Source organism: Polypterus senegalus, chromosome 13, assembly GCF_016835505.1.
Source record: "Polypterus senegalus isolate Bchr_013 chromosome 13, ASM1683550v1, whole genome shotgun sequence".
Taxonomy (NCBI): domain Eukaryota; kingdom Metazoa; phylum Chordata; class Cladistia; order Polypteriformes; family Polypteridae; genus Polypterus; species Polypterus senegalus.
The window spans coordinates 65,968,189-65,989,833 of record NC_053166.1 but is presented as its reverse complement, the minus strand read 5'-3'; the positions used below and the strand labels follow the sequence as shown (position 1 = coordinate 65,989,833).

At 35.6% G+C, this 21,645-nt stretch overlaps 1 protein-coding gene across 4 annotated transcripts in view; it reads left to right on the top strand.

Moving 5' to 3' along the window:
• Positions 1–523: 523 nt before the first annotated feature.
• Positions 524–21,645, top strand: part of sparc (secreted protein, acidic, cysteine-rich (osteonectin)) — a 28,811-nt gene continuing 7,689 nt past the window's right edge. The window contains exons 1-7 of one of the 4 annotated variants that reach the window (XM_039775339.1): positions 524–675; positions 11,358–11,428; positions 14,518–14,565; positions 14,816–14,857; positions 15,939–16,026; positions 18,396–18,517; positions 20,086–20,206. In XM_039775339.1, coding sequence (XP_039631273.1) covers positions 11,372–11,428; positions 14,518–14,565; positions 14,816–14,857; positions 15,939–16,026; positions 18,396–18,517; positions 20,086–20,206 — 478 coding nt within the window. In that variant the 5' untranslated portion in view covers positions 524–675; positions 11,358–11,371. Of the gene's footprint in view, positions 676–11,357; positions 11,429–14,517; positions 14,566–14,758; positions 14,858–15,938; positions 16,027–18,395; positions 18,518–20,085; positions 20,207–21,645 lie in introns of all 4 variants that reach the window. The other 3 variants (XM_039775340.1, XM_039775338.1, XM_039775337.1) reach the window with 3 other exon arrangements.

Here is a 21,645-nt window from a genome sequence, read left to right as displayed (position 1 = left end):
ATTATAATGAGAGATAGTTTGTGTGCGTGAGAGAGAGTGAGGGTACCCTAGGATAGACTAGAATCCACTTCAGGGTTTGTTCCTGCTTTATGCTAGATGATACCGGACAAATGTCTGGCTGCAAGTAAATATAAAAGAAGAAAATAATTCAGAAAAGGAATGGAGAGATGGATGCCTTTGGTCACTTGGGGGTAACGTGTAGCTTGTTTCATGTGTAATACCTTGCAAAATGTTGATAAGGACTGTATAATGAGGTGTGTGTGTATATATATATATATATATATATATATATATATATATATATATATATATATATAGATAGATATAGATATAGATATAGATATAGATATCAAAATAACTTTGAAAAAGCTTTACAATTAACAGAATTTGTAATCATTCCAACGAAACAACCCAACTAAAGCTATTCAATGAAATAAAACAAAGTTGCCGGGTCGACTTCTCATGCCTGAATTCGAAGTGTTGGCGTTGCAGAGATTTAGCTTTTGACAACGGCTAAACTATAGACAGCCTACCAGCGGACTTCGAGGGGGGCCGTGGGATAAACCAGACCCTGCCCACCCTCACTCGCTGACTTCTTTCCTCCAAACTTCACCAACAGTCAGATTGTCCTGGTCTGTGAGACAGCCTGCAGCTTCAGTGCTCGTCGGAACTGAGGTATGGACACTTTGAAAGAAACTTTTACTGTGCGTTACCAGAAAGAGTAGCTTACACTTATGATATACTGCTCTCAGTTCTGGAGGCCACGGCTAAACTGTGTAGCTTACATTTAGAAGGCTTCTTTTTTGTGCGTCGATTTTTAGTTAGTGATAGCTCCGTATTCTACGTGCGTGCATCTATCTATCTATCTATCTATCTATCTATCTATCTATCTATCTATCTATCTATCTATCTATCTATCTATCTATCTATCTATCTATCTGTGGTGCCTTTATATTTTTTTGTTCTGTAGCGCATTTTAAATCTAGAGTATTACAGCAAACAGTATTACTGTTTATCTTTTGTATCCGTGTAAGATATGCGCATTCTTTCTTTTTCAGTTTTTATTAGGTCCTCCTGTTTTCAATATAAAAGAAACTAATGAACCCATACGAGCATTATACGTTTTCAGAGCTCGTATCATTAAACAGTTTCTTTATATGGAAATAAATAAATACATAATAAGAATGCATTGGCTACAGAGCAAAAAAAAAAAAAACGACAGTTCGCTTCTAGAAAGAAACAGTTTGGAGAAAAGAACGATTTGACCTGAAATAGCCTTGAAGTGTTAAACTATTAAAGGTCTTTACTTTGGCTAGAAAGCAGATAATAAAGCAGCTCTTACTGCTGGTGGGAGGCCAGCGATGTTTGGGCACACATTAAGTAATAGCGGTACAGTGAGTAACGGTTTCTCCTTCTCTAGGCGATCCTGAGGCTTTGGGTCATCGATTGTGCTATCAGCATTGTATCTTTGGCTCAAACACTCTTCCGAATGCGATAGGAAAGTTGAAAATCTGTTGCGCTGATTCCAGATCCCATAATGCATACCGTAACAATTCTTTGCCACATCGGCAGAAGGGTGGGGGCAGGGGACCGGCTAGGGTAGCGCTTTTGTTTAAACTCCTCCCCGTTACCCGAATCCAATGGAATGTCTGTTGCCATGGCAGCTGCTCGTACTTGTTATGATGTATAAGGCTTCGCAGATGCCTGACTTTTGGACGAACTTTTTTTTTTTTTGCTTTTACAAATCATAAAAGGAGAATAATGTATCACGCTTTTATTTGTGTTTAAATGGAGAGCTGTAATCTACAAAGATTACTATACAAGCATACGCAAGCTACAGCTGTTAGATTTTCTTAAAAGTTTTATTATTTTGCAAGCCTGATTACTTTTGTTATGAAAGTTTTCTTTTCAATTTGAAATTGTTGTACAAAGTTATTAATATATTTGTAAATAACATTCACAGCTTTTCCAACAAACAAGTGCAAAATCCGATGCTTTTTCTGTTTTTTTTTTACATTACAATATAATGCTATTGCACAGTATTGTATTAATGTTATCTGTTATTCTGCCATGAATAATACATCTAACAATAATTGTACCAAAAATTATATTGGAATACTTGCCAGGATTTAACAAATTTGTGGAGGAACAAATAAAATATGCCCTGGCACCATCAGGTGTACATCCACACTGATGATTGCCAGTGTGAAAGTGGCTTCTTGGTTTTTATTTTGGTTTTTGCTTTTTTGTTTTTTCTCCACGTCCTCTGGTTTTAAGCTTATATCCCAACATTGACTTTCTCAGATGGTAGTTTTGAGCTGGCCTGGTGTGAGTAAGTACAAGTGCTGAAGTGAGTGTGGTGACGTGTAATAGATTGGTGCCTTGTCCTGTCTTGTGGCTGATGCTGTTACAATGGGCTTCAGCTATCATTCAGTTGGTTGTTATAAAGTATATTATGAAAATTTAGAAGAGTGGTGAAAATCTATATAGTGTTACCTTCGAACTTAAGAAATGTTATCACAACTCCAGTAAAATGTGTACTCTATGTTAAATAATAATTTGCAGCAATTAGCAATTAGTGCAATGATTAAAAAGGCTTGCCAATAGCTATTCAACCACCATGTGTCGATTAGTTTTAATATGCCGATTTCAAATTACAATCAAGGTGTCTGTTTTTTAAGTATATGACTTTTGGTGAAGTAAACACAGAGCTGATCCAAAAGAGCACTTGTCTAACTAGCCTGAGAATGCTAGTCCTCTTACCTTATTTGCTTGTAGTTCATCTCAAGGTAACTCTGCTGCCTTCCAAAGTGATTTTTCTACTACTTCTTTCTGACTTCGCTGTCCCCGAGGGACAAGTTTGAAATCCTTAGGAGTGTCAAATAACCAGAATCTACCAATCTAATGAAGCTGTTTCCCCTTTGGCACTTAAAGCTTATAAGCGTCCTATTCATTGTGTTGCACACGTGGAAAAGCAGGTCATTGCATGTTTGGAGGGGGATATTACATCTTAATATTGATTTCCCAGAAAAATGGCCCATCCTGATCCAAGCCATGCATATTTGTCTCTGTAACGTCCTTGTGACCTTGGACCCCAAGACTTTGCTGGCACTCTGCTGCATGATGTATACATGAATGAAAAGCAACAGGTTTTGCTCTGTGGATTTTTCCTTTGGCCACAATACATTAGTGTTTTTAAATTAGTGTTTTATGACAAACATGGAGAATATAGTATGTGACCATCTTAACAAGAGATATTCCTGATGATTTGCATTTCTTATTTTCATGCTTTTAGAAATTACTCTTTACACACAGTATAGTGATACAATACATGGCTTGATTTGTAATTTAATTTCTAGCTATGAGCTTAGGCATTCTCCCAACCTCTACCTCTACCTCTATGAGCCTAAAACTAAGCATCAGCCAGACTTTGCTTCCACCAAAAAAAGTTCCAAAATTTTTATAACAGGGCCATTTTCACATCATTTTAAATCAGTGTATTGGTTTGAGAACATTGCTCACTCTCCCAGTAAGAGTGTTATAGAGGAATCTTTTAATTTTCCTAGGTAGTTCATTATAAGTGGTATTCAGTATATTAATTAACATAATTGTTAAGTTAAATTATGTGGTGTAATGATTTAGGTTTGAACTAAAATGTACTAAAACTGGGCTTGATATTTTAGTTGAAATTCAATAAAAATGTATATGTGTTTTGCAGGAAAAATGTACTTAACCTGTACAATCCTCTCAAATTGGAGTGAGAGGTCTAGCTGATCCCTTCAGTATCACGTTGATAATTTTAGCACAGCCAAATCCATGTTTTTACTCTCTATCTTTCTTTATAAAATTATCCATATTTTGGTTACACATTTCATTTACTCAGAGAGCTATTTTATTTAAGTTGCCATTTTTATTTAGACCCATAGGCGGACACTTCAGGATCCAAATTAAATACAGACATTTACGGAAATGAGTCTAGTTCGGAAGTGCAGTGCAAAATATACATAATGTTGATTTTTTTCCTTCATTTTGCAAATGCTTTGAATGAGGCACAGAGACAGCTTCTTGTGAGATGGCAAAACGTCATATTTAAGAGTTTGTGCCCAGATCCATGGTATTTTTCCACAGGGTTTCATCAAAGAGTCGAGACTAGCTGACTTTGGCTGTGGAAGGTGGCTGTTTTGCTTCAACTTCCAATGAAAATAAGAAATGAGTGGAAAGGACAGCCTGTACTGTACACACCTGTATAGCCAAGACACACATCTAAATCAGAAAAGCTGACTCAGTAGTCAAAGGTGCAAACAGAGTTGCTGTTTAGCTTCCTGCTCTTATGAAAATAAATTCATATTGATCCACAAACTAATATAATATTTAACTCGCAGATTTAGATAATAGCATTACAGGAATACTTTACAAAAATTCATGTTAACATAATGAAAGTCAAAATCATCTTTGCAAACGTATTAAAATCTGTGAAAAATCTCTTTGCTAAAAACAACAACAATAATAGTAATATGTACAGTTATTAAATGGTTATAGTCATATTTATTATTGTTATTATCTATAGTTATTTCAGACCACTCCAGAGAAGTCAAGTGCATGGTCTCTTCACTTTTCGGTTTGTTAGAGAGCCATTCATGCTAAACCTTTAATATTGCTTAGTATCACTCCCAGAGGAAGAACTTGTTTCTCTCCATCAACTCATTCAGCCATCTCTCCATCCAAGTAATGAACCCATTTAATCCAATGTTAGGATCAATGACACTGGGCACAAGGCCATGTCCATCCCTAGATGATTCCTCAGCCCATTTCTGGCTTCCACACTTATTTTTTCCAGACCATTTTATAGGTTTATGGGGTAATTATTATCAGACGAGCAAAGTACAGTGAATTTCTTACTAGAATGTGCTAATCAATCAACCTCCTGCGCCATGATTAGTATTACTACCTTAAGTCAAAAAGTCTGTTTTCCATACCTGAAAAACCTCATAACATATTTGTCACAGAAGTATATTTCTGCCTTGTATTGGAGAGCCACTCCATCCTTCCATCCAGAAGCAAACCATCCTTAACTTCTGGGATGTGCTCTAGAACTTGATTAATTTAGCTTACAGATTTTTGTGCCATGCAAGAAACCTCTAGTACATGGAGAAAAAAAAATAAAAACATGGATCGTGGCAGAACCTTCAAACTCCACATGGAGTGTGACCAAGCTAAGAATCCCTGTGCCACCATGTCACCATGAACAATTTTATTATGAAGCTTTTTACACAATTCCTTAAAAGCCCATGTATTATAAACAAGAGTTTTTTTTTAAATGCCTCTTTACAATTTCTTTTACTTCAAATGGATTTTTGGAACACATGGTATGTTGGATAATAGGGAAGGGACACCTTTATTTTAAGATACAACCACCCACCCAGTCTTTATCATCACCACGTTAAAACTGTTGTGTACATGTCAGAGCAGATTTCACAGCAATGGTGGGGATAGCAAAAGACAATTTCAAAAACCTGGGAACTAATTTAGTGGCAGATTTTGATCAAGGAATTAATAAAGTTAATCTAAATTTAAATCCAAGACCTGTCAAAGAGATACATTTTCTCTTTAGGACATTTCAGCTAGCATTTATTCTAATGTGTTTTGAACCTTTATATGCACATTTGCTGTTTCTGTTACCTGTTTACTAAAAACTCCTTAGGAGTCAAAGACCAATAGTAAATTATTCTTTAAATTCATAAAATAGATAAGCAACCTATTCATATTTACAATGTGTAGTGTGTTGGTCCTAAACACTTTTATAACTTTTATTACATCCAAACGTAAAGTGTTAGGATTTTAGTAAATATGTAGATATTTAATTTAAACTGATAATTATATATTAGCCCTGTAATTCGGTGCTATTGTGTTCAGTGACCTTCTAGCATTTGGTCCAGATATGCTTCCTTCATCTTGTCAGATGAACAGGGCACATCATAAGACATTTTTGCATTGGTGAGCTGGTTTTATTGCATGCTAATATTTTCTCCCAAATCATTTATTTCAGGTTTCATGGCTTATCTCTGTGAAAATAAAGCATGACAACACAACTGATTTCATGTGAAAATAAAGCATGACAACACAACTGATTTCATTTTTCTTCCAGCCACCCTGTCTTTTATAATAAATGTTTTATCATCATTTTGATTAAATGAGTTATGAACACATGTCCTTATTGTACAAATTAAACATTTGGAAGTTTAAATGAGCTAAAGTTACTAAATAAGCTTTGAAGAAATAGATACCAAACTTTGTTTAGACAAACATTTTAAGTGTTACATGCGTATAAATAATATTTTTTGGTTATTCTCACTATGAAATAAAAACAACTGCTTTCTTAATTGGAAACCACTGATTATGGAAAAGCCATAACCAGTCTCACCTTTGCCTTCCCTTTCTGCTGATTGACCTGTTTCACATAATGCTTGCTATTTGCATGGGTGATGAGAAGGTATATATAATTAAACAGCTTCTAAAATAGGCATATTGTAAAAATGATTCTTTAAAAAGTATATAGCTTATGCTAGCCTATCCAGTTCAGGGTCATAGAGTGCTGGTGTCCATGGTGAGAATTAGCCCTGGATTTGGGCCACTCTGGCACTGAAAACCACATTCACCCATGTGGGGCAAAGTTTTGAATTACCAAACATTCCTTTTATTTGGATGTACTGTATAAGAGAATCTGGAAAAAAACACCCACTACATCACAGGGAGAACATGCCAACTCAGGCTGGGATTTAAAACTGAAAAATATGAGCTGTGCAGCGGGAGCACTAACCACAGTGCCACACAAGAAAGCATCACACAATGTTTTTTGCATGAATTAAATATGCTTCCATAATTTCTTTCATGTGTAGCAAAAAATTAAATAATACGTTTCACAATTAAACTTACTTAACTAAGGCTTACTAAAGTAAAGAAGGAGGTGCACACATTTAAACCATCTATCATCAGCTGCAAAACAGGAAACAAACACTGAGAAACCAAATAATAATAATAATTCTTGACATTTACATAGCCACGTTCAGGCTTACACCATCACATATGCAAGCTTGTCTTTAGTATAGAGGAGGACATATGGACATGGGAAGAACATGCATATGCTTCTCATAGTTCATGGCTGGAGCATGAAGTTCCTGTTTCTACAAGGCAACAACACTTCTAAGTTTAAAAGCACCTGTCTTTATGCGTAAGAAAAATCACAAAGCATAACAGAAAAATAAGTTGCTGTAGGTGTTTAAATTTGAGTCTGTACAATAAATTGTTTAAATGTTACTACAAAGATAATTCAACTGAGCAGAACCTGGCACACCTCTCGGCTGGTGCTAAATAAGTGAGCAGCTACAAAGCACTGTGGAGAATTTTGAATGGCACAGTATGTGATGTAAAGGGGGAGGAAAATTGTGCACAATAGTGAATTGTTGCAATACTTGTCTCATATTTCACCCTTATCTTTATCTGCCCCATGTGAATTCCCTTCTGCAATGCTCTGTATCTCATATATGTGGACTTTCCTTTTAAAGTCATGGACGCTATGCATAGTTGCTGTGCAATTTATGAATAAAAGAATCAATTATACCCAACAAATCCATTTCTTTCTGCGTCCGGTGATGTCCATAGTGACAATTACTGAGGGCAGCTCTTTCTATATTTCTTTAAACAAAGGCCCATTCTTCAGCAAAGGCTTTTTGAAATAAGATAGTTTATGGGGTGTCATATTGAAGAATTCCGGGAAAAAAGAAGTCATGTATTGATACAAATTGATGTGCATGACTGACGTTTAGGTCAAGAAAACAAAAATGTGCTCAACCAGAAAAGAGTTTATTACCAAAAGACCTGGGGGACACAATGCCAGTATTGATCCTCTTTTTCAGAGATTGAAATTAAAATCACTCTAAGAAATACAGTCACTTATATTTGAAGCAAAGCAAACTTTCATTTCTGCAAACAATAAATAAGTAAATAAATATATTTGCACATCAAGTGTAAGTTTAGAAAAAATGGCAACACTTTAGAGGAGGAGATACCTTAGTATATCTTTTAGTCCATTACAGCTATGTAAAAAGACCTTAACAAAGGCTTGGTTTGTGTTACATGGCAATAAACATCAAAAGGCTGCACTATAGGAAGGCTTTCAATCCCTTTAAAAAAGATCTCAAGTCATTGCTGAGTCATCAAGACAATGAAATGAAGTGAAAAGAAGCAGTCCTCCCAACTGATACTCTGAAAGAAACTACGGCACTATGTGAAATGAAGATTGTTTACAATGCATAAAAATAGTTGACAGAAATTTCAGTTGTCCTCCTTCCGTGATGGCCTTCAGTGTAGTAGCATATGGTGGAAGCATATTTGAGGAACCCTCCATGGGTAGACTTTAAGTGCAGGAATTCTGAACCATGTGTGAATCCCGAACAAAGCAAATATTTATCCAAGCCAAAGGGTGTTTGTCTTTAGAACAGAAATGCAAATTGTATGAAGCAGCTAAAGAGTTTTTGCCTGAGAACTTAAGAATGTTGTGCAGACTGGCTTATTTACTCAAAATTCTTTTAGGGAAGGTTGCAAAGTTATGCTGACCTTAACAGCTGCTTGGGTTGTTAATATCAATGAGTGACAACAAACGGTTGTGTTTGATGCTGCTGATTTGCTTTAATTATTTCTTCCTTGATGGATATGAAGGTCTGTGATATGGTTTGCACATGTATATTGTACATATATATATATATAGTATATGGAATTGCAATATATTGTATTAAGACTCCATACCGTAGTATGCAGAACATGACTTTTTCTCTTAAAGTTAACCTACGCTGTGCTCATCAGCTGCTGATGGTATTGTCACAGTTTATTTATAAATATGTTTTCTTGGTTGTATTTAAATGTCATTCCATCCAGGGCCTAATCCTGCTTTGTACCTAATACTGAATGGATAGTTTCTGCCTTGTTAATTGTGAATTGTGTTAAGTGAATCCAATAATTGAATTACTAGGTTTTATGACATTTCAATAAACAGTCTTTGTTTTGTCTTCTTTGTTTTCAAATTATATATGTCAAGTGTAGGGTAAATATATAAGTTGTCTCTTCATTATTATCTACTTCATAATGGATTATAGATCATTTCCAAATATCCTTTTTCCATTCACTGCCAAAAAGTCTTTGAATCAGCCTCATCCCTGTCTATACCAAATACCACACTTCTTAATTTTCCTGGATGGTTGTTCTTTTTTTTCTGTGACACACAATAGTAATCATTGATTGTAACATGATATTGCAAATAACAAACATTCTGTAAACCTCTTAAAGCAAATTAGAAATACCAGGGCTGGCAGCATTGGGTGCAAGGCAGGAATCAGCATCAGATGGGATGCCAGTCTATTGCAGGGTCCACTAACACATTTACAACCCAACACTCATACAGGGCCAGTTCAGAATTTGTAATCAACCTGACACATCTTTGCAAAACGTCAGAGTGAAATCTGACTACCCTGAGAAAAATCCACACACAAACGTGAAGAACAGGCCACAACCTGGTGGAGAATTCAAACCATGGACACTAGATCCATGAGGCAGCAGTACTAGGTGCTGTTCTAACATGATTGTAACATTATATCAATGTAATTCAAATGGTGCTTATGAATTAAGTAAAGACTGGTCCACTATAATTGTGAGTTTGTTTGTGCTCAAAACGTTCTGTCTCTTGTTCTGTCTTCATCCTGGGCTTTGATATGTTGTGGCTTTAATATTTTACTCTCCTGTGTAGGTTCTGGAATAGTGATTCAGTGATCAGCACCATTACCTTGCACTATCTGGGACCTGTGTGGGGCTTGCATGTTCTCCCTATGTGTGTGTGTGCAGGTTTATTTAGAAACACTAGTTTTCATGGATGAAAAGTTAACTGTTGAATTTAAAATGGCTGGCCATGCATGCAGAAGGGTGTGTATGATTCTCCTGTACTGTCCTGTCTCCCATGCACAGTTACCTCCAGCCTTGTTCTTGTGGCTGCCAGAATAGGCCCAGGATCCCCATAATTCTGTAATGATGCAGGTTCATTAAATAACCTATCCAACTGTGCATCTTAGATATAGAAATGGCTATTAAGTGTCATTGTTAATTTGAAGCTTTTCTCAGTTATTGCCACATGGCAGCACAGTGTTTAGTGCAGGTCCATTGAAGCTCCAGTGGCCTGGGTTACAATTTCAGCCTGGTCATTGTCAGTGCGGAGTTTTTACAAGCTTTTCTCCAGGAATTCTAGGTGTTTAATGACATGCAGGTTGATTCTTGACTAGAACTGCTGTGAGTGAATGTGTCTACGTGCATGAGTTTGTTCAGTCATCATTGGTGTCACAACATGACATACAGTAGTTTGTGACTTTCCTTTGGTGCTGCCTATGTAGGCATTGGCTCCTTGAAACCTAGAAATGGAACAGACAGGTTCATAAAATGGATCAACGAGTGAATTAATTAATTTTCACTGTGAGTGAAAATGAAGTATAAATACTGTGAAAGAAACAAAAATCAATAATCAAATAAAAGAGGTTTAATGTTTATTTGTTATATCCCAGATATTGTAGGTTAGTAATTGATCTAATAAATGAGGATTTGTGCATTAGTGTGCCCTGCAACAAAGTGGTCTCCTGTCTAGGACAGGCTATCAAACATCCCAGTAATAGGAAAGGTGGTTTAAAAATTAGATGAATGGATACAACTAAAAATTCTATTTGGGTTGAGCACACTGAACATGGTGAACACAATGAGGTTGCTAGCAGAATATGACATGCTAGAAAGGTTAGAGTCTGCCTGCTGCCAATTAATGTTGTTTTTTGTATTTATTTTTTATGGAACATGCCTGTCCAATGGACGTATTGGTCACATAAATAAAAGGGCATGCCTTGCATCACAGGCCATTTTCACTGGAATTCATCTATGCTGCCTGTCAACCACAGGTTTCCTCAGCTGTCCTTTAAAAATAGAATTTAGGAAAAGTGACCCAAAGCATGACTTTTCCATCGTCACCCTGCACTTTAAATAAGGTTTGCGGTTCAGGTTGTAGTTCATTAGGAAATTCCTGAGAAAGTGTGGAGGTTTTGAAAAGCATACACTGTAAAGTTTTTCTATAAACAATTAAAGTAATGTCAAACAACACTTCTCTGCCAGCATAAGAATCCTCAAGTGGGAAAAGTGATTTGTGAGACAGATGGCTGGAACTATTTTTCCAAGTCAGAGCGCAACCCACATTCAGCTGTTTAATGTGAATGACTCACTAAAGAAAAATGTCTCCATTAATACTGGGGAGTAAAAAAAATGCCTTTTTTCCTTTCCAGGTTAAGGATCAATAATGAAGGTCTGGATTATCTTCCTGCTCTGCCTGGCTGGGAAGGCCTTGGCTGCCCCTGTGAGTATTCTTCAATTCAGATTATAATTTTGTACAATCTCAGAAATGATTTGCTGTTAAATTATTTGAGACTTCAACCTTTATTTATCAGTAGTCATAATTCATATTATACCATGATAGACGGTTACCCTACCTTGCTGCTGGGATTGGCCACTACTAACAATGACCCTGACCCTGATGAAGTGGATAATGCTTGAAACATGCACATTTTAGATGTCTGAACTGCCTAGAATATATTTTTCAGGGACAATTTGGAGCCATCATTCTTTTTTGGTGATGCTGGAAACCATTTGGGCAGAGTGAGAATGACACTTAATTATGAAAGATAGAAAAAAAAAACTTTCTTAATTATTTATAAAGATTAAACTATTCCTAAGAAACAATCAGTTCAGGCTGGTGACTAAAGTGGTGGACTGTAAGGCTGCTGTCTTATTAAAGTTGTTACTAAACTTGGTGGAGATCAGGTATGAACGCATTTGTACCAGCACAATTTACAAGATGGATGGCACTTGATAAAACTATACATCCATCCATCCATCCATCCATTATCCAACCCACTAAATCCTAACTACAGGGTCACAGGGGCCTGCTGGAGCCAATCCCAGCCAACACAATGCGCAAGGTAGGAAACAAACCCTGGGCAGGGCGCCAGCCCACCACAGAAAACTATACATTATATTATAAAATAATAAATAATTGTAATGGCTTCACTTCTGTCTCTGCTAGCAGATAAAATATTTTAAAATATTATTATGTATATTTAGTAGGTTAGGGTAAGTTATACTTACAAAACCTACAGTAAGTATACAGTACAATCCCTTATTTTTGTTTTTAAATTTCATAAATGATATAAAATTTGTTATACAGCAATAACCAGTATGACAGCCATTATCTGGATTTACTCATGTTGGGCCAGTAAGCATAACATGCATCATGGGTTAACTCATAGAAGCAATTATTAAGGAAAAGATCAAGCATCACATGGTATGAACAGGGGTGTTTGTGAATGGTCAGCATGGATTCAGACAGGAGAGGTTGTGATTCGCTAATATGCTGGAATTCTATGAGGAAACAACAAAAGCATACAACCAGGGAGGTGCCTTTGATATTACTTATCTGGATTTTCAGAACCCTCTTGATAAGGTAACTTGTGAGAGGTTAATCATTAAATGAAAAGAAGTGGGAATTTAAGGTGTAGGTGGAAACAAAACTGGCTTAAATGCCAGGCATAATGAGTTATGGTTAGAGGACTTTTTTTAGAATTAGGACATTTGGACAGTGGTGTACCTCAAGGATCAGTGGTGGGGCCTTTTGTTTTTTTAATAAATATAAATGATCTGCCCACAGTCTAAACAATATAAAAATACAAGCTGGTTAAGTTGGAAGATGATACTAAACTAGGTGAAACGGAATGTCATGTACAATCAGCCAAATCATTGCATATGGATTTCACATTTGGGCAGATTTGTAGCAATTGAAATTTATTGTAAGTAAATGTAAGATATTATGTGCAGGGGGTTAAAAATAGATCTGAAATTACAATGTGAGGGTTGAAACTTGAAAATACATCTTATGAGAAAAACCTAGTGGGCTCAGTATTATCTAATTCTAGTGTACAAAAGCCATAAACAAGGGTAATAGTATGTTAGGTTATATGATAAAATTATGCTTGAGCTATATAACACTCAAGTGAGGCCTCATCTAGAGTACTGTGTGCAGTTTGTCTCCATATTTGAAAAAAGTTATAATAGTCTTAGAGAAAGTCCAGAGTAGGACAATTAGGCTGACTTCAGGGTTCATATCAGGACTACAAAATTTGAGCTACAAAGACAGATTAAAGGAGTTGAACTTTTTCAGCTTAGGCAAATAGAGTGCCTTTGTTCAAAATTGTTCAACTTCTGTAAAAATTAGATTAGGGGATCATAGTTATTACTTTTAAGTTCTTCAACAAAAACACATGGATGCAGATGAAAACTTATCATGGGTAGATTTTTGAACATTTGAAAGATTTTTTTACGTACAGAAACAGGCAATAAATAACCAAGTAGAGTGACGTAAAATTTAGGGACTTTGTAAACCTGAGTTTGGAAAAAATGGAAAGTAGGTTAGCGAGCTTTGTTGAGGTGAAAGGCCTGTTCTCAGCAAAATTGTTCAAATGTTTTAATGTTATATGTTTTCTAAGATACTGTATATCTAAGACCTCCTGACTCAGGTTTCTTGCACTCTCTTTGCTCAACCAGCCCTCACATTGTTTCATTTTCACCACATAGTTGTTGGAGATAATGAAGTGAACTTCACCAGAGACCTGTAATTTAATATCAGAGTCGTGAGTTCAAATCCTGGCCTATATACAGTAAGCTTAGAGTATGTATATTTTGCCCATACTGCTTTGATTTTTCTCCTACAATATACAGACTTTTTGTCACATGACCTGACATGTGCAAATGATAGATAGAAGGGTTTATTTAGAGAATAAATACATATGGCAATGTTGTTTTTATTAATTCTTTAGTTTCCAGGTATTTTGGCTTAGGTCATGAGCACTGCTGCCTCACAGCTCAAGATCCCTAGCTTCAAATGCTGGCCATCACTGTTTGTGCCTTCTTGTGTTTTTGTGGGTTTTTCACTGGCTATTTGTCTTAACTGGAGATTTTAAATTAGAACTACTGAATATACATAAATGTATCTTCTGATGAGCTGACCTCCCCACCAGGACTGGACTCTTCCTGATGCTACCAGGATGGGCTTCACCTCCCACAACTCTGAACTGAATTAAATAGGATCAAAAATTGATAAATGTATAATTATCACCACAATGAAAGTTCTAACCATCCATACCCAAGATTTTGTAAAATAGTCCTTAATGTTGCTTTTGGCTTTGCAAAATAATAAGAATTATGTTTATTAAAACATTTTGTAAAACACATACTATACATTTAAAGGCTATAATGGGTAACTGTTAACATGTTCCACATTTGTACATAAGTAATTTTCAAGTCATTTTCAAGTTGAAAGTGTGTGCATTTTCACTTTTAAATGTGTTTATTATTTCCATCCACTGTTCCATTTTTGTCTTTTTGTTACTTTAGCAGCAGGAACCTTTTGAGGAAGAGTTTGAGCTTATTGAGGACCACGAGGTGAGTCAGAAAAGCCTTTATTTTATATTTTTTCCTTCTTATTATAATAACATACTTTACAACATGATATTGCACCCTTTTAAGAAATGTGATAATTGCCACATTATTTATTACCATTAATAAAACCTAGTTATGCAAAATAATCATTTATGCAAATTTCTTATGTTATATATTGATGTCCCAAAACATGAAGAAAAATTCAGCAGAAGGAAAACTTGCAGGTTTTAATGGCCTCATTTTTGTTCATCAGGCTATTGCAGAGGAAGAGGCCGTTGTTGATGAAGTGATCGAGGTACGATAATTTTAATTTTTATTTTTAACTTATTTATACAATATGTATTATTGCAACATTTTTTAAATTTGATTTGTTTCATTAAACCCATAGGGTACCTACATGTATTTGCTATGCTTATTTTTCTACCTAACCTCTGTCAACCACAACAGCCTTGTGCAAGAAAGAAGTAAATGTATGCCCTTGTTGTACCAGTGTGTATCATGTATTTGCAGTCACTTCTTCACTTCTTCTAAGGGGAAATAGATTCCATTGACTGTCTTTTGCTTTCAAATTCAAAGAGATGAATCCATACTAGGTCAGGTCAGGTTAGGTTGGGGAGCATGCATTGGTACAGCCCATTGCTGAACCCACCACTTAACGAAACAGATCAGGATCCCTGCTGGCAACCCCATAAGCAGACACATGGTCCAGCCCCACCCTGACTCCTGGTACTTCCTGATTTTCTACAAAATTGTGAGAAATGGACACTATCCAGTGAACTGAGACAAAGACTGGACTCATTTGGTACTGTGTCTGTTTGGAGAATCATTGGGTACTGCTGGTTTGACTTTGTGTTGAATGAGCAGTTGCTCACTGAATCCCGAATGAGGCACATTACTTGCATTGTGAGGGAGCTTCAGTTACGGTACTACGGCAATGTGGCATGATTCCCAGCTCACAGGATCAACATTATTGACCCCCTGAGTGGGTGGACCAGGCCAAGGAGATGCCCATGTAACACCTGGCTATGGTAGATAGATGGTTATTTTCTGGAGGGTGGCGCTAGGACTGGAATTCCTACTAGATCATAGAAAATTAACTATGTTAAAAATAATTTACAAATACTGAAAGTAAAATAACAATATTAGCCACAAATACAACCGTATGTCAATAATTAGCAAAACATAACAAGCAGGGAAACTAAAACAAAGCAAAAATCATTGATTGACCCCATTCAGCTGACTAGTATACCTTACTACATGGGGTGTATGTAAGAATAATGTACTAGTTTATACTATTTGGGTTTTTACTTGCTCAGAAACTTTTATTAGGTGTTTTTCATTTCTTAATTCTTTGCTTTTGATGTTTTCAAATGCAGGAGACACCTGTGGGTTCAAACCCTGTTCAGGTTGAGACTGGAGAGTTCGACGAGGCCATTGAAGTTGCAGAGGAAGTCCCAGCTGATAGTGAGCATCTGTGTCATATACTGATCCATTATCAAATCCAATTTATACTTCTTTTGTGTGTTATGGAGCTAGACTGCAATCGTTGGCTTTGTTCATGAAGTATCAACACATTTCAACAAGCTAAATGCAGCGATCACATTTTAGTGGCTGCCTTAGCGACACTGATATTCAGTCTTATGCAGAACCATGTGTAAAACACTGGTATCAGGGTAATAAACACTATCATCTTAGGCTAAGGAATTGTGATGTTTACCCCCTCTATATATTTTATACAAGATCATTTGATATCCTTTAAGTTTTCCATAAGTTTTTGCGTGTTTTGTTTTTAGCTCCATGGTTCCTTTGTATAGATCTAAAGAGGTTTTCTAGAACTGTTCTTCATACGTTATTTTAAAATGGACTATAACCATATCATAATGAGCTACCGGATCTCCATGTGTAATGGAACTCAAAGTTCAATAGTCTCAGTTCTTGATACAGTATAATATTCCATCCAAACACCTCCAGTTGTGTGCCAGTACTGCTCCCTTAATTACACCTGTACTATGGTTTAGCTTTTTCAGTTTGGCATTGTATTTTGAACTCATTTGCTGTGTAAATTGACTTGTTAGAGTATATACTAGTAGTGTGGGGAAATAAGACTGATTAATTGATGAACACTCACACTCTCACACAGAATCACTTCAGTATCACCAATGAACCTAATAGCATTTTTTTGTATGCAAAATGTTCTTCCTAAAAGGTTAAATATGTGAGCATGGATTAACAGAAGGCACCCTAACCAAAAAAAAAAAAAAACCCTGGCTCAGCTCTTAGCACTGAGGCAGCAACATTGCATGCTATGTCAGTTTGCTGCCTTAATTTATTCCCAGAATACTACACAATTCATCATTTTACAAGCCACCAAGACCTTAAATAAACCATTTCATTTGATTAATAATCTCTTATTTTCTGTAAAAAGTTAAGGGTTAGTTGGCACAGAAGTGTGATAGTTAGACCAGCTGCTTCACAATTCCAGTTTTCTGGGGTTAGATTGCCAGTATGGGAAGTGTCTTTGTGGAGTTTAAAAACTTTCCCAAGTTCTTGTGGGTCTTCTCCAGGTATTCTGGTTTCCTCCCACATCATAAACATACATGTTAGGCTGTTTGAAGATTCTGAATTGATCCAGAGTATGTGAGTGTGCCCAGTATAGGGTTGGTTCTTACAGGCATGTTATGCTATTTCTTCTTTTAAAGCCCTTCCAGAATTAAAAAGAAATAGTTTTGGTTTCCTTCTTTGGTTAGAAAAACATCATTTCTCCTCTTGCCTGTACTAGAGTAAGCAAATTACTGAAATAGATAAATGAATACATTTAGGGCTAATGTGCCACTGTGGCATAGTATTACCACTACTGTATAGCCATCATTTCAAAGCTCTGGAGACCTGAGTTAACCATGTGTGAAGAGTTCACTGTATCTATCTGTAGCAAATGGTTTTGCTCTGGGTACTGCATTTTCCTCTCATATCCTACAAACATACATTTTAGGTTAATTGGCATGTTTAAATTGGCCAATTATAAATAAATGTGCCTTGTAATGGACTAGTGTCTCTTACAGAGGCAGTCCCTGCACTGCCTTATTCCAGGCAGTGGTTCCTCATACCTGAATAACTAATAAATTAGAGTTTGAAAATAGATTGTAATAAGATTTTCAGGACCTTGCAAACCCATTTATTGTGATTTATCTATGTATCTCTTAGTAGGAGAACAATTAGCTAAAATAATTTGAATGGTTTTGCTAACCCTTACTTATTTCTTTAATGAAATACTTAATACTCCTGTATTAAATGTATGTTTAGAATACCTTTCAAATATATACAAATATATATGTTATTTTCTTAAATCGATTTTTAAAACAACATTTTAAGCCACAAGAAGTTTTTTCAGCTGCTGCTTCTTCACACAACTTTAGGTGCAATGTGAGACATGTATAAGCCAACTTCCTACTGCGCCTTAACCTCTCTAGCAACCACATCACTAAATTTAAACAGGAGGTGGTAGATGAAACTTATTAAAGGGTATATAATCGTAGGCTGGCTTGGCAAGTAGACAACACTAATTACAAGCTTTCGTCTCTCTTGGAAGCTGATATTACAGTGCACAGATTTGGCTAGAATCTGTTGTATGTGAGTAAGTAGCTCTTACAGTAATTAGAGAGTGGCACACAGCAAAGTGGCACTCTTTAAGTGATGCTGCCTCTTTTGGGAATATATTTAGTACATCAAAATTCTTTAATGTTATTTGTTTATAATAATCCAGATAGCAGTCAGTTATCCTATTGCTGATGAATGGCATAAGTTATAGCAATAAAAATGATTTTCTCTATTTTTAGATCCTTGCCTCAACCATCACTGCAAGAAGGGCAAGGTGTGCGAGCTGGATGACAGCAACAATCCAATTTGTGTTTGCCAGGACCCTTCCACTTGCCCAGCCAGCAATGGAGAGTTTGAGCATGTGAGTAATGTCAAAAACATTTAGTCAGATTTGTACGAAGAAGAAAAATATTAATTTGTCACAAGTTCACATTGGACAGTTACTGAAAGTATAACTGAAAAATTTTATCATCTGGAGTAAACATTTTTTTAATGCTTATCCTCTCAATTACTATGTATAGTAGGACTCTCTTACATTATACAGTATATCAAAATTCCTTATACAGTGGGTACTAAGAGTTTACACACTGAAATGTCAGCTCTTGTTCATGTATAAGGTAAAATCAAAATATTGTCAGACCACCTTTCACCTTTCTTGTAACAGTTACTGTAAGTCAAATACAAATAGATCATTTTTAGGAATCATATTTAAAAACAAAAAAAGGGTTTGAGAATGTTACGCTAAGTTATTTCACAGAAAATGAGAGAATAAGTGAAGAAAAGGAAATATTAACAACATGATACAATTTTCACTTTTTCAATGCAAAAAGAGGATTTTCTGTTTAATATGCAGACCTTTATAGTTTAATGTGTAGGTTTAATGTTAGAAATGGGCAAAGGCAATGTTACGTTTGCATTGTTTTCATTAGAATTCCTTATTTCAATTACTTATTCCAGTATTTTTTTGTCTGGTGCCTCCTGACTCAATATGAGAGAACCCCCACATATTTTATACAGTTCAATTCATCTTGATGTCTAGTTATTAAAGGGCTGAAGCATTTTAAGGTTTCCCCCTACGGTTGAGTCTTTTAAACTGAAAACATTAAAGTTTGGGCCATTTCTGGACCAGATGGTGCAGAAAATTATAAAGAGTAAACCGATAGGTGTCTCGGCAGAAATCATCACAGGGACTTGAAGTTGTGTATGCCACATGAACTGACCCCAGGGGTTCACCCTCTAATGGAAAGTCCAACTTCTTTTCACAAAATCTTGAAAAAGTTGGGATTGGTACTATACCTATGTGCAGTGTCGATTTCAGGTTGCTGATCACAAAAATGATATTTTTGATATTTGATTATTTACCAGTGTAGCAACTTCCAGAATGTTAAAATTGACACATTTCAAATATAAGCATGTTGGGCATTGCTTTAGAATATTTCAGTGTCAGTGATTACAAATATCATGTTATTTTTGATTGCTTACTGGTGATCTAGCCCTCTATAGACCTCTATCCGAATGAGTAATATAACAAATTTTCTATTCAAATTGAGGATATCTAGACTTTAACCATTTAAATTGAAGCATACATTTTATTATTTCAAACATATGATGCAACTGTTCTTCTTTATTATGTACTTCTGAATCAAGAATTAATTCATTACATTTCTTATGAACACCCTAAATTAGGGTGGCTTACTCTAATTCAGACTTTTTTCTTTCCTGTGTCTGGATTTTATTGTTGTTAAACAAAAAACATTATTTTAAAATTAGTTTAAAATAAAATGAATAAGCAAAACTTGCATCTAACTGCCAGAATAGGCTCTACTTCTCTTTGAAACAGTATGCTGAGAAAGTGGTTGGAAGAGTCAAAAATAAAATAAAAGAGAATAGTTTCTAATCTTATCTTGTACAATTTCCTCAATCCCAAAGGTCTGTGGTACTGACAACAAGACTTATGATTCTTCCTGCCACTTTTTTGCCACCAAATGCACCCTGGAAGGAACAAAGAAAGGACACAAGCTTCACCTGGATTACATTGGGCCTTGCAAATGTAAGTGACTATTACCTTGGCCGACTTTGCATTAACTGCAGATGGCACCTGGCAGCTGCAAATTCCATCTTTCAATTGGCATTCTACTTTTTAACAGATGCCATCCTCCAAAATGAGAGGTACTTAAAGCTTCTCCCAGCCTTGCTTTTGTATATAGGGAATATAACAATAGGCCACATCTTGTTCATGAATTACATTCACTAGAGCAAATGCTAGTTTTTTCTTTGAGTGTCATTGACAGACAGAAATATGTCAGAGAAGCTGGCATATTTCTGTCTAAATACCCACAAAAGAGAAAAGTAAAGTGTTTTTTGAAGTTTCCCAGCAATATTTGATCTTATAGGTCATATTAAAAAATGTGGCTTTGGTCTTGCAAAGAATTTATTAGTGGAATCGGTGTTTGAATTCTTTCTCTGGCTAAACATTATTGTACCTAGGACCTTTCACATTCAGGTAAGAAATAAATATACTATAATAAACCAAAGAAAAATCATAAGAGAGACATTACAATTTACAACTTGAAAACCCAATGAGCATTGTACTATACTTGTTGTCAGAACTGCTTTTTTATTTTCCCTGTAATATAAAAGAAACAGAAATAGAGCAGCATGCAAGTTCCACTAGTTTTTTTTTTTTTTTTTTTGTTTGTTTGTTTTGCTTTTTTTTCTTTTGTTTATTTGCATATTTGCTATCTAAAGCCCTGGGGTGCATTTTACTTAGGTAAGAACATGTATGTAGCTGCCAGGTTGAAATTTTTCAAATTATTCAAAGAATGATGTAAATCCAATAAAAAAAGGATATCATCAAACACTCAGGATAACCTGTTTTTTTTTTGCAATTTTTTTTTCATACTAAAAAAGTGAATCTTATTTATTTTTAGATGATTTTCTATGTATTTTTATGCAGAATGTTGCAGCCAGGGGATTGACATTGAAAAAGCAGGTAGTAAGTCAGAATTTTGCATATTTTACAGTATTAGCAATGCCATACATGGGGAAAACACCAAATGTGAGCCACGTGGTGCCTAACTGGCACCTTATTCTGACTGGGTACACTATTAAAAATAACTGTTCTTTAATAGCACTTTATGGTTCTTTATTAGGTTATGTGGTTCCTCGGAGATCTATTGCTTGACAAAGCACCGTTTCATTCTGGGAAGGGTTCTTTGCATATGAAGTTGGTTCTTTGTGCTTTGAAAAGCTTCCTAATATGTAGAAACACAAAACCCTGAAATATTTAAGGTTTGGTTGGCTAAATAGAAAGGCACAAACAGATTAAAAAAACCTGGACTTAGCCTGTGTTATTGTCATTTTAAAATCTTGATCTATTTGTATTTCACAAATCTGTTACCATCTATTCATGGCCATTTGCTGTATGGAGCCTGTTACAGACCCAAATAAATAAATGGCTCTTTCTGAAACTTTAATGTGGACGGCTCT